Here is a 19,489-nt window from a genome sequence, read left to right on the forward strand (position 1 = left end):
ATGAATGTCTGGTACAGGTTACTGTGTACTATTAATTCAGTTCTCTAAAGACATCTTTGTAAGGACCTGAAATAATGTAGAGAAAGCACTTTCTGGTCTGGGAAGGAGGCAGCATGATAAAGTAGAAAAAATCTGACAGACCTTGGTTCAAATCCTACCTTTTCCAGTTATACTTTGAGTGATTCCTTTTGACACTTAGTTAAGAGGGTATAATAATACCTCCACGGCAACTCATTTTGAAGGTTAAATTATATAATGTTTGCAGAGCACCCTTAACGACCGTTACATTTTAGACAATGTTAGTGTTTGTCCAGGTATCTTAATGGTAATGTGACACAAGAATTAGGTAAGACTGTATCGTGAGCATCATTTCTGTTAGCCTCTCATAGAAATCGTATAGCAGACTGTTAAAAATTGAGATATCGATGTGCATTATTATTAAAATTTATTTATAATACAGAAATTCAGTAGTATTGCCTGAGTGGAAATCCATATATATGACTATTAGTTTCAAGGTGGCAAGTGAAGATTTTCATATGAAAATTAAAAAGCGAAGTCTTTTCTCACAAAGCAGATTTGGATCTGTTTAAACACTTCACCATATACTTGATTAAAGAAGCTGGTGAGTTTTGTACTACAAAGTATGAGAGGTGACTTTGCCCTGCAAAGTTACTAATTGGCTTTCTCTTTTGTTAAAGAACTTAATGTGGTATTTGTACAATGTTCTAAGAGCAAACAGCAGCTTAGCCTGCTATATTAAGTATTAAAATTATATATAGATAATGGATTAATCTGATAAATAGAGGCATTTGATGATATTTTCTGGATGCTAAAAGGTATATATAAGAAAAAAACAATCTGTTCAGTAGTTAATTGGTCAGTAGGTTTAGTGTTTTTATACAATGATGGATCATGTCTTTAGTTTAAAGGAGGTTATTGGTTTTCCTTGTTCATCTAAGAACTGTATCAAAGTATTTTAATACAAGTTTACAAAATCTGGTGTTTAAATGTATCATTTGCTTTTTCAGTAACCTTGCTATATTGATAATATTATAGAAATCCTCTCAAATGGCATTAATATTTCATATTTTATGTAAACATGAAGTTGATCTGTATTTAGTTTCTGTTTATGGGTATTAGACTGAAAGATTAAGACAGACTTTAATTTAGGATAAAATTGGTGTTTTGAAATTGTAGACTTCAGTAGTATGCTGAGAGATTATTTTGGAATGCTAGAAGATTACTCTTTTTATTAAATAGAATGCATCATACTCTGTTATCTTTGCATCTTACTGGTTAAAAAGAAGCCATTTATGAGGAGAGTCATGGGAAGAAAGTACAAAGCACTTAGGTTATAATAAGCTTGGTGGGCTCTAAGACCCAAAAATAGGACTATAGGAGAATAGTAAAAGATGAGCTCTGAGAAGTAAGCTTGGGCTGCATCACACATGCTTTTTCTACAAATGTATTGCTCTATTAATATATGAGGTGCCAGTAAGACATTCAGGTAGAGAGGTCCAATATGTAATTGGAAATTTGGAAAAAGGTATCTTTCCTTAAATTTATAAAATATTTCTAAGTAAATTCAGCTTTAAAAAATAATTTTTCTCTTTATTCATTAGATATTATGCTTGGCAGAGCAGATTAAATTCACTGAAGATGTAGAAAATGCCATCAAAGATCATAATCTTCATCAGATTGAAACACAACTGGTGAATAAGTTAGAGCACTATACTAACATTGATACAAGTTCTGAGGATCCAGGGAATACTGGTATGGGAAAATATTCCATTTTCTGCCTACTTTTGGGTTATTTGAACTTTTTTTTAGTATTCTATCTTAATTTATCTATTGTGCTTTTGTCTGTCAATCAATCATCTGTGTGTCTATTTTGGAGGTTACTTTAGGAATTACAATATACATACTTTTATATTGTACTTAGAATCAATAATTTACTATTTTAAGTGGAATGTAGAAACCTTACCACCATATGGGTTTCTTTATCCTCCCCTTTTTATGTTGTTTTCAATGTCTATAGATATCTATAGACATTGAAAACTCCATGAGATTATAATTTTTTTCTTTAACTGTCAAATGTATTTTAAAGGACCTGAGAATAGTCTATTATATTTATCTAGATGCTTACCATTTCTGTTGCCCATCCTTCAACCTCCAAGTTTCCTTCTGCTGTCATTTTCTTTCTTTGAAGAATTTTCTTTAGTGTTTCTTTTAGAGCCCATTTACTGACTATGAATCTTACAGATTTCCTTCTCTTGAGAATGTCTTCATTTCACCTTTATTATTGTCTTTTCTGATGTGAGTTGATTTTTTTGGTTCTTTTCATGTTGAATGATTTTGGATTGTATCCTGGACATTTTGCATATTGTGTTATAAGAGTCTGAGTCTTATTTAAATTTGCTGGATAATGTTGATATTTTTCTGTTAGCAAGTGATCTTGTTGGGTTCAGGCCACAAGTTTCAGCCAGCTTTCTGTGGGTTGTGGTTCCAATGTCTGTTCTGTCTTTGCTACACTCTTGAGATCTTCCCCACATGTGTGCCACCTAGTGGCCAGTTATCAAAGTCTTTGGTTTAATGTTTAGCATGAGGTCTGCACAGCTCAGGCTGAGCTCAAGAGTTCATAAAGTTTATAGGGTCATTTTCCCAATCTTCTCCCCTTCCATGGTCTTAGCAGTGATTTTGTGGTTCCCTTGGGCTCCTCTTTTGGTCCTCTGGCCAGAAAGCTGGAGTTTCATGTACTGTACTCTCCTTCACACTTTCTGTGACTGTGCCCATGTCTTGGACCAGTTGATGGGAGAAAAGAGAGAAAAAGAGCAATTTGAGTTAGTCCCACTGTCTTGGGATCATAGCTCCTCTGATTTCAGAGGACAGTTCCCTTCCTTCAGAGTTTTAGGCATTTCTGGGTCTCAGCTGCCAGCGCTGAGACTCCTTTTCTGCTTTTCAAGTCTGAGTTAAAAGCCTTCTCCTGGACCTCTCTCTGTCTATACCAGTATGGGTTTCTGGCAGCATTGAATCCAGGCCCATGGATATAAGAGAGGAAAAAGAAAAAGAAAAAAGGTAAATTTACCACTGGTTTGGTGGCACTTCTAATTCTTCCCTTCCCCAATTTGCCTGATACTCTTTACTTTTTCAGAGTCCTAAACAGCAGTTCAATGTATGTTGTCCGTGTTTTATACCTGCATTCAGAGGGAGAGACAGGCTGAGTGTGTTTACTCCCTTGCATAAGGAACCAGAACCCTGGTTTCATTGAATTTTAATATCTTAGTTTTCGCATACACAATTCTTATTGGTGGATTTGACATTCTTTTGACTTGCATGATATATATTACTATACAATTCAAATGTATCATGAAATTACCATTTAAATTCATTTATTGAGAAATCATGTGTGTGTGTGTGTGTGTGTGTGTGTATATAAAATCATGAAGTACATAAATCACAGGCTAACGTTTTCCCCAATTATTTTAATTGTATACAGAATCTGGCATTCTGGAGCTTAAACTTAAAGCACTTATTCTTGATATTATTCATAATATTGATGTGGTGAAGCAGTTAAACCAAGTTCAGGTTCATACAACTGAAGACTGGGCTTGGAAAAAACAAGTTAGATTCTATATGAAAAGCAATCACACATGTTACATTCAAATGGTGGATTCTGAACTTCAGTATACTTATGAGTACCAGGTATGACTTGTGGCAGAAATGTTTAATTTTTCCAGTTAGAAATTATTTACTTTAAAGGAAATTTGCTATTGGATGAAAGAGTTATTTTAGCTGTAACTTTTAAGAATTTTTTTGTGTTATTGTCTTCTATTTCATCATAATTAAAAAGATGTTATATTGGAAAAAATTCTATATACAAAAAAAGTTAACATAGTGGCAGTGTTGTGCTGAATTCTCTAAATGTACCTTTTCTTAGAGCAGTATTTATTTATACAGATTGAAATATAGTTTTAATCTAAAGAGAATTGAATATTAGGCAACCTCAATGGAAACAATTTGGTTTGTGCCTCGTTTTACAAGGCCAAAATTAGTGCAATTCTTAATATGTCAAAGTACGTTTGTTAAATATTCTGTTTGTAAGGTAAAAGAATTTTCAAGCAAATAACCTAGCTCATGTAACCTGTTCTCAAAAAATCCAGCTGTATCCTCTCTGCCTTCTTCCATCATAGTGAGTCAATCATAAGGATATATTTGACATTTATGTTAATAAGCATATGTCAACAGAGTTGCCAGCTAGCTCTTTCAAAAAGGAAATGTATTTTGAGACTCAAATCTGTCCACCTAAATTAAAGAAAAACTCTATAAAATGCAGCTTGAATTGGACTCTATTTCCGCTAAAATTTAGTAGCAATTTTGAGAATTATTTGATAGGTTAAGATTATTAATTTCATAAGGAGTTTTTCAAATTAATTATACTTTGAGGTTTCCAAAGTAGTTCTGATTTTTGAAGATTGTAAGATTCCAGGAAGTAATTTACATGAATTTTAAAATACAAAATAGGATGATTATTGTACATAATTATATTGAATTGTATTGGAAAGTGTATAATTGTATACAGTTTCTGGATTTGCCTGCCTTAGAGGTATATCTTTGTGACATTATCAAGAACTTGAGAGACTATTTGGAAAACCTGACAGTATGTCAATTGAGGATAGAATAAAATACATGCTTGAGAAATAACTAAGTTTAATTCCAGTTTGTGCTTTAGAAAGTTTCTTGAATTACTAAAAAAATTTTTGTATATTTTTTCTGTTAACAACTTTAAACTATTTTTTGCCTTTTTAAATTTTTAACTAGAATTGCTATTTAACTACACTATATAATATTTGTACATATTGAATAGAATATGAATATTTGAAATTTATATTTCTCTTGTGTAGGGTAATGCTCCCAAGCTGGTTTACACTCCACTGACAGACAAGTGCTACTTAACTCTCACTCAAGCCATGAAGATGGGACTTGGAGGAAATCCGTACGGACCAGCTGGAACTGGAAAAACTGAATCAGTAAAGGCTTTAGGTGGACTTCTTGGAAGACAAGTTTTAGTTTTTAATTGTGATGAGGTAGAATAAATAATTATCAAACGCTATAATAGTGTCTTAGATGTTTGGAATAGTTTTCACATACTTACATATGAAATGCTCTATTTTAAAATCACTCTTCTTTTAAATCACTTGAAAGTGGATTTTATTTGAGAAGTAAAATGGAGAGAGGTTGCACATAGTGTAGTCCAAAAACTTTTCTAAAGAGAACTATTACATAGAAATAATTTTAAATACAGAATGAAGCTTTATATTAGAGTAGAGGAAAAATCTTAAATTCTTATTAAGTTACCATTTTCAAAACATTGTATTTTGACTTAAAGAATAACTGAAACAAAATCTTATACTTGTTTAGTTCTGTGTACTTTTCAGAACACTTTCACATGAATTATTTTGTTTACTCCTTGAAACCATCCTAGGTTTTGAAAGAGTAGCTATTTAATCTCTGCTTAAAAAAGAACTAAAGAGGTATAGATGGGTGAAATGATTACCTTCTCACTAAATGACATAAAGTATTAAATTATTATTAGAGATTTTAATTATTTTTATTGAATATAATTTTTATTGTTATTTTTAAGGGCATCGATGTGAAGTCAATGGGACGAATATTTGTTGGTTTGGTGAAGTGTGGGGCCTGGGGTTGTTTTGATGAATTCAATAGACTAGAAGAATCTGTACTGTCAGCAGTTTCTATGCAAATCCAGACAATTCAAGATGCTTTGAAGAATCATAGAACTGTATGTGAACTGCTTGGCAAGGAGGTATAGCATATATTGGGAATTTAAAGAATTAAACTATTTTATAAGACTTTGCGTTACTCATACTCAGGCAAACAGTCTATCTTTATTTCTCCTGGCACCTCTGTTGCTAATTTGTGACCAGTGTGTTGAACCTTTTTACCTGTGAATTGTCGAGTTTCTCACCCTTTTTGGGTCCCATTTCCACCATTTATCTTCAAACTTTTTTTTTTTTTTTTCCTGCGGTACGCGGGCCTCTCACTGTTGCGGCTTCTCCCGTTGCGGAGCACAGGCTCCGGACGCGCAGGCTCAGTGGCCATGGCTCACGGGCGCAGCCGCTCCGCGGCATGTGGGATCTTACCAGACTGGGACATGAACTCGTGTCCCCTGCATCGGCAGGCGAACTGTCAACCACTGCGCCACCAGGGAAGCCCCATCTTCAAACTTTTGATATTGAATAATCCAGTTATAATAATATTTGCTATTTATCAAACACTCTATGCCACTGTGCTTAGTGCTTTTATGCATTGTTTCATTTAGTACTCATAACAATCCTTTGACTTAGGTACTATTATATTTTTTTAACTTTATGGATGAGGAAACTAGGGCTTGATATGTTAAACATAAGAAATGGAGCTGGAAATTGAACCCATGTCTGTCTAATTCTGAAATTCATGTTTTTAATCACTATTCTGTATGAATCTTAAAACAATAAATACTTAACTATTCTTCTGTTGCTCACTTCTCCCCATAGGAGGTATACATTCATGTCATTAGAACTTAAACTTATTTGTATGTAAAACATAGATTTCTCTATATAATGTGTAATGGTGAATATACTGAAAGTTGAAAGAACTGTGAAATTATCCTCTTCCCCATAATAACATTTTCCCAATACAAGTTTTTCAGGGTAGACCAAGGAAGTAGGACCCCTTCTAACTTGCCTGTTACTTACATGATGTTTCAACTCTTTCTTAACAAAGAAAAGAGAAATTCTTCAGTTTTTACCTCTCTGTCATCAAAATTTATTTTCTACCCTGTTCATTTTTTGTCAGTTCCTCCTCTTAGAAAGAAAAATTGTCCTTTTTCCCAACTCAAACTAATTTTTCCATCTATACTTTGGAATCTGCTATCAAGGGACCTTCTCTTCAGAGTTATCTCTGTCCTTCTACTCATTTCTCGTTGGCTTTTAAACATAATCACATATTTTCCTTCTTAATAATGTATTATATTATATTAGATATAATGATACTGTAATATAATATTTAGTATAATTAAAACATAAGCGAACCTTCCCTTAATTCATCTTTCCTTCCAACCACACTTTTTGTTTTCTTTCCTTTATAGCCAGGTTTTTTACTCTAGGTATTTCTGCTTCCTGATTGCCCATTCATTGTTTATACATTATAATTCTGCCTTTCTATTCTTCGTGCTTTGTTGAAAATGCTCCTATTAGATACTCTCATGATATTTTGCTCTTATAGCATTTATTAACTATGATTGCTTCTTTCAAATATTCAATAGACTATAAACTCCAGAAGGGCATAAACTATTACTGACTTTAGTTCAGAGTTATGTTGTCTCTGTGTACTTAGCAAAGTGCCTAACACAAGGAAGGCTTTTAGTAAACATATGCTGAATGAATGAATAGACATTCAAACTAGTTACCATCACTTAAACTTTCAGCCTCAAAAAACTGATTGTAAAGAGCCTCTATAAAGTAGTGTAGTTCCTAAGGAGTTTATTATATGTTGAGTAAGGAGATGTTTAGCACACTAGTGGTTGCTTTTTGCTAAGGTATAAGATGTATGTGTAGAAATATGTCACAATAAAACTTCTATTTGCAATATGTTTTATAGTTATAGTTTCAAGTATTTGATGCCTATGTTTTAAATTAATATTCCAGGTAGAAATAAATTCTAATTCTGGAATTTTTATCACTATGAATCCTGCTGGAAAAGGTTATGGAGGAAGACAAAAACTGCCTGATAACCTTAAACAGCTTTTCAGGCCAGTAGCCATGTCTCGTCCAGACAATGAGCTTATTGCAGAAGTTATTCTCTATTCAGAAGGCTTTAAAGATGCTAAGGTGTTGGGCAGAAAATTGGTAGCTATCTTCAATCTATCCAGGTGAGTTTTCCTGTTTTAAATATTTTAATATTTTATAGTTCCATGATTGATCAGGGTTATTAATGACCATTTTCCACATTTGTCCAATTTACCTATTCAGTGATTTTCATATTGGTGATTTTCATAAGTACAATTTTGTATTGTACTCAAGGTGTTGGTAAGAAAGATTTTAGTTTGAATAACAGAAACGTCTGGCTCAAAACTGCTTGTTTTTCATAAATACTATTAATTCAATTTCACGTTTTTTCTGCAAAATATTTTTATTGGAGTACTCCAGCTAAATGATACTTACTAAACTAATTTACCAGCTGACCACTCAAAGCGTACTGTTGTTTGGAGGGAATCTTTCACATTTTTTTTTTTTTTTAATGTCTGATTTCTAGTAATAGAGATTGACTTTTAGCTTCTTTGGACAACCTAGAATTCTGGTCCATATTACTTAAGAGACAGTGAGACCTAGAGTGTCAGAGATTGAGCAAGATGGATTGATTAAAGACTTTAGGAATAAAAGTAACAGGTGGTTATCATTTAGTGTCTTCATTAAGATGATAGCCAGTTTGTGAAAGGTTTATCCTGATCCTTGAGAACCATCCATCTTTAACATTTTACTTGAGTGATTATTTTGTGTTGCTTGATTCATTTTTATAAACTAATGTAATATTAGGAATTATTTCTATGTGTTAGTAGTTAGATTCTGTATTTCTTTTAATATGATTACAAAAATAATTTCTTATAGCTATTTGATGATTTATGATTTCCATGTCTTTACCTAAGAGAACTTTTGACACCTCAGCAACATTATGACTGGGGTTTGAGAACTTTGAAGACAGTTCTGAGAGGAAGTGGAAATCTTCTTAGACAGCTGAAGAAAACTAGTGTTAAACAAAAAGGTATGATTCATTATGCCAATTATAATCTTAATTTTTAAAATAAGTTTTAATTTATTATAGTTTTAGATTTATATAAAAGTTATACATATAGTATAGAGGGTTTCTGAATATTACGTTCTCCCAGTTTCTCCTGTTGTTAACATCTTACATTAGTATTGTACATTTATTGAAACTAATGAACCAACATTGATTCATAATTTTTTAATAAAGTCCATAATTTATTGAGATTTTTCCTAATTTTTACCTATGTCTCATCATAACTTTTAAACATGCATTAAATATTTAATAGTTGTGGTATATAGAGGAATAGTCTAGTCCACTTGTGCTCAATCTTTAACAGGCATTAGAGTCACCTAGAGGCTTGTTGAAACACAGATTGTTGGACCCCACACCCAAAGTTCCTGAATTGGTAGGTCTGGAATAGAATCTGAAAATTTGTCTAGTCTTGAAACAAGAACAGAAACCTTAGAAACACATGGAGATTTTCTCTTTCAAAGATAGTATACTAAACAAAATTACCCTTTTACTTTTTTTTTTGAATTTTTAAATTTAATTATATATATATTTTTATACAGCAGGTTCTTATTAGTCATCAATTTTATACACATCAGTGTATACATGTCAATCCCAATCTCCCAGTTCATCACACCACCACCTCCACCACCACCCCCAGCCGCTTTCCCCCCTTGGTGTCCATACGTTTGTTCTCTACATCTCTGTCTCAACTTCTGCCCTGCAAACCGCTTCATCTGTACCATTTTTCTAGGTTCCAAATATATACGTTAATATACGCTATTTGCTTCTCTCTTTCTGACTTACTTCACTCTGTATGACAGTCTCCATATCCATCCACAGCTCAACAAATGACCCAATTTAGTTCCTTTTTATGGCTGAGTAATATTCCATTGTATATATGTACCACAACTTCTTTATCCATTCATCTGTCGATGGGCATTTAGGTTGCTTTCATGACCTGGCTATTGTAAATAGTGCTGCAGTGAACATTGGGGTGCTTGTGTCTTTTTGCATTATGGTTTTCTCTGGGTATATGCCCAGTAGTGGGATTGCTGGATCATATGGTAACTCTATTTTTAGTTTTTTAAGTAACCTCCATACTGTTCTCCATAGTGGCTGTATCAATTTACATTCCCACCAACAGTGCAAGAGGGTTCCCTTTTCTCGACACCCTCTCCAGCATTTGTTGTTTGTAGATTTTCTGATGAAGCCCATTCTAACTGGTGTGAGGTTATACTTCATTGTAGTTTTGATTTGCATTTCTCAAATAATTAATGACGTTGAGCAGCTTTTCATGTACTTCTTGGTCATCTGTATGTCTTCTTCAGAGAAATGTCTATTTAGGTCTTCTGCCCATTTTTGGATTAGGTTGTTTGTTTTTTAATATTGAGCTGCATGAGCTGTTTATATATTTTGGAGATTGACCCTTTGTCCATTGATTCATTTGCAAATATTTTCTCCCATTCTGAGGGTTGTCTTTTCGTCTTGTTTATGGTTTCCTTTGCTGTGCAAAAGCTTTGAAGTTTCATTAGGTCCCATTTGTTTATTTTTATTTCCATTACTCTAGGAGGTGGATCAGAAAAGATCTTGCTGTGATTTATGTCAAAGAGTGTTCTTCCTATGTTTTCCTCTAAGAGTTTTATAGTATCCAGTCTTATATTTAGGTCTCTAATACATTTTGAGTTTGTTTTTGTGTATGGTGTTAGGGAGTGTTCTAATTTCCTTCTTTTGCATGTAGCTGTCCAGTTTTCCCAGCACCACTTATTGAAGAAACTGTCTTTTCTCCATTGAATATCCTTGCCTCCTTTGTCATAGATTAACTGACCATAGGTGCATGGGTTTATCTCTGCACTTTCTATCTTGTTCCATTGATTTGTGTTTCTGTTTTTGTGCTAGTACCATATTGTCTTGATTACTATAGCTTCGTAGTATAGTCTGAAGTCACGGAGTCTGATTCCTCCAGCTCCGCTTTTTTCCCTCAAGACTGCTTTGGCTCTTTGGGGTCTTTTGTGTCTCCATACAAATTTTAAGATATTTTTTTCTAGTTCTGTAAAAAATTCCATTGGTAATTTGATAGGGATTGCATTGAGTCTGTAGATTGCTTTGGGTAGGATAGTCATTTTCACAATATTGATTTTTCCAGTCCAAGAACATGGTATATCTCTCCATCTGTTTGTATCATCTTTGATTTCTTTCATCAGTGTCTTTTAGTGTCCTGTATACAGGTCTTTCGTCTCCCTAGGTAGGTTTATTCCTAGGTATTTTATTCTTTTTGTTGCAATGATAAACGGTAGTGTTTCCTTAATTTCTCTTTCAGATTTTTCATCATTACTATAAAGGAATGCAAGAAATTTCTGTGCATTAATTTTGTATCCTGCAACTTTACCAAATTCATTGATTAGCTCTAGTAGTTTTCTGGTGGCATCTATAGGATTCTCTATGTATAGTATCACGTCATCTGCAAGCAGTGACAGTTTTACTTCTTCTTTTCCAATTTGTATTCCTTTTATTTCTTTTTCTTCTCTGATTGCCGTGGACAGGACTTCCAATACTATGTTGAATAATAGTGGTGAGAGTGAACATCCTTGTCTTGTTCCTGATCTTAGAGGAAATGCTTTCAGTTTTTCACCATTGAGAATGATGTTTGCTGTGGGTTTGTTGTATATGGCCTTTATTATGATGAGGAAGGTTCCCTCTATGTGCACTTTCTGGAGAGTTTTTATCATAAGTGAGCGTTGAATTTTGTCAAAAGATTTTTCTGTATCTATTGAGATGAACATATGGTTTTTCTTCTTCAATTTGTTAATATGGTGTATCACATTGATTGATTTGCTTATAATGAAGACTCCTTGCATCCCTGGGATAAATCCCACTTGATCATGGTGTATGATCCTTTTAATGTGTTGTTGGATTCTGTTTGCTAGTATTTTGTTGAGCCTTTTTTGTTTTTTTTGCGGTATGCGGGCCTCTCACTGCTGTGGCCTCTCCCGTTGTAGAGCACAGGATCCGGACGCGGAGACTCAGCGGCCATGGCTCACAGACCCAGCCATTTCGTGGCATGTGGGATCTTCCTGGACCAGGGCACGAACCCGTGTCCCCTGCATTGGCAGGTGGACTCTCAACAACTGTGCCACCAGGGAAGCCCTGTTGAGGCTTTTGCATCTATATTCATCAGTGATATTGGTCTGTAATTTTCTTTTTTTCTAGTATCTTTGTCTGGTTTTGGTATCACGGTGATGGTGGCCCTAAAGAATGAGTTTTGGAGTGTTCCTTCCTCTGCAGTTTTTTGGAAGAGTTTGAGAAGGATGGGTGTTAGCTCTTCTCTAAATGTTTGATAGAATTCACCTGTGAAGCCATCTGTTCCTGGACTTTTGTTTTTTGGAGGATTTCATTACTTGTGATTGGTCTGTTCATAGTTTCTATTTATTCCTGGTTCAGTCTTGGAAGATTATACCTTTCTAAGAATTTGTCCATTTCTTCCAGGTTGTCCATTTTATTGGCATAGAGTTGCTTGTAGTAGTCTCTTAGGTTGCTTTGTATTTCTGTGGTGTCTGTTGTAACTTCTCCTTTTTCATTTTTAATTTTGTTGATATGAGTCCTCTCCCTCTTTTTCTTGATGAGTCTGGCTAATGGTTTATCAATTTTCTTTATCTTCTCAAAGAACCAGCTTTTAGTTTTATTGATCTTTGCTATTGTTGTCATTGTTGTCTTTCTTTCTATTTCATTTATTTCTGCTCTGATCTTTATGCTTTCTTTCCTTCTGCTAACTTTGCATTTTGTTTGTTCTTCTTTCTCTAGTTCCTTTAGGTGTAAGGTTAGATTGTTTATTTGAGATGTTTGTTGTTTCTTGATGTAGGCTGGTATAGCTATAAACATCCCTCTTAAACTGCTTTTGCTGCATCCCATAGGTTTTAGATCGTTGTGTTTTCATTGTCATTTGTCTCTAAGTATTTTTTGATTTCCTCTTTGATTTCTTCAGTGATCTCTTGGTTATTTAGTAATATATTGTTTACCCTCCATGTGTTCGTGTTTTTTATGTTTTTTTCCCTGTAATTCATTTCTGATCTTATAGCGTTGTGGTCAGAAAAGATGCTTGATATGATTTCAATTTTCTTAAATTTACTGAGGCTTGATTTGTGACCCAAGATGTAATGTATCCTGCAGAATGTTCCATGTGCACTTGAGAAGAAAGTGTAATCTGCTGTTTTAGGATGGAATGTCCTATAAATATCAATTAAATCTCTCTGGTCTATTGTGTCATTTAAAGCTTCTGTTTCCTTATTTATTTTCATTTTGGATGATCTGTCCATTGGTGTAAGTGAGGGGTTAATGTCCCCCACTCTTACTGTGTTACTCTTGATTTCCTCTTTTATAGCTGTTAGCAGTTGCCTTATGTATTGAGGTGCTCCTATGTTGGGTGCATATATATTTATAATTGGTATAGCTTCTTCTTGGATTGATCCCTTGATCATTATGTAGTATCCTTCCTTGTCTCTTGTAACATTCTTTATTTTATAGTCTATTTATCTGATATGAATATTGCTACTCCAGCTTTCTTTTGATTACCATTTGCATGGAGTATCTTTTTCCATCCCCCACTTTCAGTCTGTATGTGTCCCTAGGTCTGAAGTGTGTCTCTTGTAGACAGCATATATATGGGTCTTGTTTTTGTATCCATTCCGCAAGCCTGTGTCTTCTGGTTGGAGCATTTAATCCATTCACGTTTAAGGTAATTATCGATATGTATGTTCCTATGACTATTTTCTTAATTGTTTTGGGTTTGTTTTTGTAGGTCCTTTTCTTCTCTTGTGTTTCCCACTTAGAGAAGTTCCTTTAGCATTCATTGTAGAGTTGGTCTGGTGGTGCTGAATTCTCTTAGCTTTTGCTTGTCTGTAAAGCTTTTCATTTTTCTATCAAATCTGACTGAGATTCTTGCTGGTAGAGTAGTCTTGGTTGTAGGTTCTTCCCCTTCATCACTTTAAATATGTCCTGCCAGTCCCTTCTAGCTTATAGAGTTTCTGCTGAGAAATCAGCTGTTAACCTTATGGGAGTTCCCTTGTATGTTATTTGTCATTTTTCCCTTGCTGCTTTCAATAATTTTTCTTTGTCTTTAATTTTTGCCAATTTGATTATTATGTGTCTTGGCGTGTTTCTCCTTGGGTTTATCCTGTATGGGACTCTTTGTGCTTCCTGGACTTGGGTGGCTATTTCCTTTCCCATGTTAGGGAATTTTTCGACTATAATCTCTTCAAATATTTTCTCGGCTCCTTTCTCTCTCTCTTCTCCTTCTGGGACCCCTATAGTGTGAATGTTGTTGTGTTTAATCTTGTGCCAGAGGTCTCTTAGGCTGTCTTCATTTCTTTTCATTCTTTTTTCTTTATTCTGTTCTGTGGCAGTGAATTCCACCATTCTGTCTTCCAGTTCACTTATCTGTTCTTCTGCCTCAGTTATTCTGGTATTGATTCCTTCTAGTGTATTTTTCATTTCAGTTATTGTATTTTTCAATCTGTTTGTTTGTTCTTTAATTCTTTTAGGTCTTTGTTAAACATTTCTTGCATCTTCTCAATCTTTGCCTCCATTCTTTTTCCGAGGTCCTGGATCATCTTCACTATCATTATTCTGAATTCTTTTTCTGGAAGGTTTCCTATCTCTACTTCATTTAGTTGTTTTTCTGGGGTTTTATCTTGTTCCTTCATCTGGTACATAGCCCTCTGCCTTTTCATCTTGTCTATCTTTCTGTGAATGTGGTTTTTGTTCCACAGGCTGCAGGATTGTAGTTCTTGCTTCTGCTGTCTGCCCTCTGCTGGTTGAGGCTATCTAAGAGTCTTGTGCAAGTTTCCTGATGGGAGGGAGTGGTGGTGGGTAGAGCTGGTTGTTGCTCTGATGGGCAGAGCTCAGTAAAACTTTAATCCACTTGTCTGCTGATAGGTGGGGCTGGGTTCCCACCCTATTGGTTGTTTGGCCTGAGGCAAGCCAACACTGGAACCTGCAGGCTCTTTGGTGGGGCTAATGGTGGCCTCTGGGAGGACTCACACCAAGGAGTACTTCCCAGAACTTCTGCTGCCAGTGTCCTTGTCCTCACGGTGAGCCACAGCCACCCACCGCCTCTGCAGGATACCCTCCAACACTAGCAGGTAGGTCTGGTTTAGTCTCTCCTGTGGTCACTGCTCCTTCCCCTTGGTCCCGATGTGCACACTACTTTGTGTGTGCCCTCCAAGAGTGGAGTCTCTGTTTCCCCCAGTCCTGTCAGAGTCATGCAATCAAATCTCGCTAGCCTTCAATGTCTGATTCTCTAGGAATTCCTCCTCCCATTGGCAGACCCCCTGGTTTGGAAGCCTGACGTGGGGCTCAGAACCTTCACTCCAGTGGGTGGACTTCTGTGGTATAAGTGTTCTCCGGTCTGTGAGTCACCCACCCACCAGTTATGGGATTTTGTTTTTTTGTGATTGTGCCCCTCGTACTGTCTCATTGTGGCTTCTCCTTTGTCTTTGCATATGGGGTATCTTTTTTGGTGAGTTCCAGTGTGTTCCTGTTGATGACCATTCAGCAGTTAGTTGTGAGTCTCATGTTCTCGCTAGAGGGAGTGAGAGCACGTCCTTCTACTCCCCCATCTTGGTTCAGGCTCCAAAATTACCCTTTTAAAGAAATATTTTAAGATTATAAAAATACCTTTTTTTAGATTAATTAATTTATTGAAGCTGCTCTGGGTCTTAGTTGCAGCACGCAGGATCTTCGTTATGGCACGCGGGATCTTTTCGTTGTGGCATGTGGCCTCTTTAGTTGCGGCACGTTGGCTTCTTCGTTGTGGCATGCGGGCTTGTTAGTTGTGACATGTGAACTCTTAGTTGCAGCATCCATGTGGGATCTAGTTCCCCGACCAGGGAATTATCTCAGGCCTCCTGTGTTGCGGAGTGTGGAGTCTTATCCACTGGACCATCAGGGAAGTCCCAAAAGTACCTTGGAGCAAAGGATAATTTTAGATTTATTACAGTAAAGTTGCGAAGTTAGCATTTCCATCATTTCCCTCTTATTTGCTGTGGTACATTTGTCAAAACTGGGAAACTGAGGCTGGTACATTACTATTAACTAAGTTCCAGACTTCATTTGGATTTCACCTGCTTTATCATTAATGTCCTCTTTCTGTTCCAAGATTGAATCTAGGGTGCCATGTTGTATTAAGTTGTCCTGTCTCCTTAAGTCTCCTCTGCTCTGTGACAGTTTCTCAGTCTGTTTTTGTATTCATGACCCTGACAGGGTCCTAGTCAGATATCACGTAGACTCTTCCTCAGTCTGGGTTTTTTTTCTGATATTTAACTCATGATTTAATTGAGTTGTGAACATTTGGAAAAAAATACTGCAGAGGTGGAGTGCCCTTTTTAATTCATTTTAGTGGGTACATAATAACCTTTTGACATCACTGGTGATGTTCACCTTCATTACTTATGTTAATGTTTTCCAGGTTTCTCTACTGTAAAGTTGTTATTTTCCCCTATCCTGACTCTCTTCTTTGGAAGCCAGTTACTAAATCTAGCTCACCTTGAAAGTGGGGAGGCAAGGATTAAGCTCCATCTCTTGGGGGGGGAGTATCTGCTTATATAATTTGAAACTCTTCTGTAAAGAAGATTTGTCTCTTCTTTTCCATGATGTATTTATTAAATCATTTATTCAGATCAGTATGGACTCATGCATATTTTTTTATACTTTACCACTTTTTTCCCCATTTATATAAAGTAAGTTATTACCCCCACCAATTGATGTTTGCCTTCATGAAAGGCTGAATATTCAGCCTCTAGGTTGCTATCCAAATTTAAGTTAAATCACCATGAAAATAAGATAACATAAGAAAGAAGACTACATGAAATTACCTATTTGGACTTTAAATGGTCAAAATATACATCTTAAAAAAGGAAACTACAGCTTTTTTATTAGGTTGGCATATACCAGGGCAGATAAGGTATTTGTTGAAGTACTTAGATTACCATTTTTCAGTTGTCTGTCTCTGGTGATTTTCATGAAATATATAAACCATACCTGTAGTAAATAAAGATGGCTTACTTATGAGTTCAGTGCTTTAAATAAACTCTAGTGCAGCCAAGCCTCTTTATATATATTTAAAGATAGAAATATTAAACAATTATAGAGAAATACCATACTAAAAATAGTTTCTTGCCTTTATATAGGTGTCTGATCAATTAATAGCTAATATCCTTGAAAAAATAAGAATCTGACGATATTAGTATTTACATTTGGTTTAAGAATAGATTTATGAACCAGTTTTGAGCAACACTGATCAAAGAGTTTTGCTCAGTTTGTTAGTTTTTAGTTTTAGGACAAAAATCTCTGCGAGGCAAATATGCTGGTATATTTGGAAAGATACCTAAATCTGGAATTAAATGCCACCTATAATACTTAATGCTGAGCTCTCTCAGATAAGTCATTTAAACCCTTAGAGACTTAATGGTCTCGTGTAAAATTGGAATAATAATAGAAATACTTCCTTACTCTATACAGTTGTTATAAGGATTACCTCAGAATGGTAAAGTACTATGCAAAGAAATGTGTTAATGACTTTTATTATTAATTAAAGTCTGGGTACCCTGGGATTCAAATTCTATGAAAAATAGTCCAAAACTCAGTAATACTTGTTTTTCAGCAGTTAAAAGATAGTTAAGTAAGCTTGCCAATTCGCATGATAGCATATGTCTTTAAATGTTACTAAATTCTAGTGCATCATTTAATTACTAATAATGCATATCAAGGCACGTAAAGACTTTTTATAGTCATTAGATTCATAACTAATAATTTTAAAATGAAACTTTTTCTCTAGTTAATGAAAGTCATATTGTGGTACAAGCACTGAGGCTTAATACAATGTCAAAGTTTACATTTGCTGATTGCACTCGGTTTGATGCACTGATTAAAGATGTGTTTCCTGGAATTGACTTTAAAGAAGTAGAATATGATGAACTGAATGCTGCATTAAAGCAAGTCTTTGAGGAGGCCAACTATGAAATCATATCCAATCAGGTAACTGTCAAGAATACTTCATAATATATTGATCCTTTCTCCTAGTTAATTCTTTATTAACTATCTTTATCTTTTATCTTTCAACTTATCTTTCATCTTTCAACTTAAATCTTACTCACTCATGAAAGCCTTCCCTAATTTTCAAGTCCAAATTAGGTCCCCTTGCTATGTGCTTTCCTTACCTTTGTTGTATATACATACTTAATGTTAATTTGCATACTTGATTAATATTTGATTAATATTAATATTTGATTCTCCCCCACCAGATAGTAGTCTCCATGAAAGGTGGGATCCATGTCTGTTTTATCATTTTATTCCTAGTGCCTGTTACAGAGCCTGGCATGTAATAGATCCATCATATGTGTCTTTGATAGTTGATTATGTATGATTTAGTTTAACTTTGACAATTTCTTAGGAGAACTTCGCTTTCGTAGGTCTTTTTATGTAGCACAAATACATGTTCAAAATGAATACTTTTTCCTCAGGGGTATAAATGAATGAATGAATTAGCAAAGTGAATAAAATATTTAGTATATTTTATTTGAATGAATGAGTGAGTGAAGACAATAGTGAACATATTCTATTGTCAACTTGGAAAGCATACTTCTTTTTTTTAAAGAAATATGAATTTAAAGATCATGTTGTAAATATATTCAGATTTGTTTAGTAATTCTTTTATTTAAGGCTTTATCTTCCACTGAAGAAATAAAAGGCTTAATTTATGTTTGAAATAGAACAACTGTTGTTGAATGAGAGTAGAACTGTGTTTGATTGTACACTATAAATCATATATGAACATGTTTCTTTTCTACTAGATCAAGAAGGCTTTAGAATTGTATGAACAATTACGCCAGAGGATGGGAGTTGTTATTGTTGGTCCAAGTGGTGCTGGAAAATCAACTCTTTGGAGAATGTTAAGGGCAGCACTTTGTAAAATTGGCAAAGTGGTAAAACAATATACCATGAATCCCAAAGCTATGCCTAGACATCAATTATTAGGCCATATTGACATGGATACAAGGGAATGGTCTGATGGTGTTTTGACAAATAGTGCTCGCCAAGTAGTTCGAGAACCTCAAGGTTGGTCTCTATTGTGTGATTTATTGATTTATTTAATAATTTTTAGAGGATGATAGAGGTTGTCTATAATGCTATCCTTTTCAAGTCTTATACATGACCATAAACTGCCGTATAGTGATCTACTTTGATATTTTACTTTGGAGGGGTGAAGACATGCTATCATTTTTACCTGTTATTCCATAGCAACTTTTATTATAATAGAAACTCAGAGTAATCTGGGTGAAATGTAGTTTACAGCTAGATTAATCTACTGAATAAAATAATATCTTTGATTGCTGAACTGATATTATAATACCTCATAAATAAGCAAGATAAGTTTTTATTTAGGATTAAAATTGGTATGTGTGTCTGAACTTATCAGTTTGAATACAGTGCTTTCAATAATTTTGAAAATTTGAGTCATAAAATAGTAGACTTTCTGGTCTAAATTTTTTGGCTTGGTGTTTAACAGAATTCTTGGTCAGACTCCCTACTTTTTGTTAGATCATAATTTAATTAATAGTTGTTTTCCTAAGCCAGTGAATGAAAGGTTTAGAATGTCTTAAGA

At 34.7% G+C, this 19,489-nt stretch overlaps 1 protein-coding gene across 2 annotated transcripts in view; it reads left to right on the forward strand.

Moving 5' to 3' along the window:
- DYNC2H1 (dynein cytoplasmic 2 heavy chain 1) overlaps positions 1–19,489 on the forward strand; it is a 372,064-nt gene that overhangs the window by 64,381 nt on the left and 288,194 nt on the right. For both annotated transcript variants that reach the window (XM_060157926.1, XM_060157925.1), the window contains exons 31-38: positions 1,623–1,773; positions 3,497–3,702; positions 4,902–5,084; positions 5,642–5,824; positions 7,707–7,930; positions 8,705–8,820; positions 17,663–17,862; positions 18,678–18,942. In XM_060157926.1, coding sequence (XP_060013909.1) covers positions 1,623–1,773; positions 3,497–3,702; positions 4,902–5,084; positions 5,642–5,824; positions 7,707–7,930; positions 8,705–8,820; positions 17,663–17,862; positions 18,678–18,942 — 1,528 coding nt within the window. The remainder of the gene's footprint in view (positions 1–1,622; positions 1,774–3,496; positions 3,703–4,901; positions 5,085–5,641; positions 5,825–7,706; positions 7,931–8,704; positions 8,821–17,662; positions 17,863–18,677; positions 18,943–19,489) is intronic.

Source organism: Lagenorhynchus albirostris, chromosome 9, assembly GCF_949774975.1.
Source record: "Lagenorhynchus albirostris chromosome 9, mLagAlb1.1, whole genome shotgun sequence".
In the NCBI taxonomy this organism is placed as follows: domain Eukaryota; kingdom Metazoa; phylum Chordata; class Mammalia; order Artiodactyla; family Delphinidae; genus Lagenorhynchus; species Lagenorhynchus albirostris.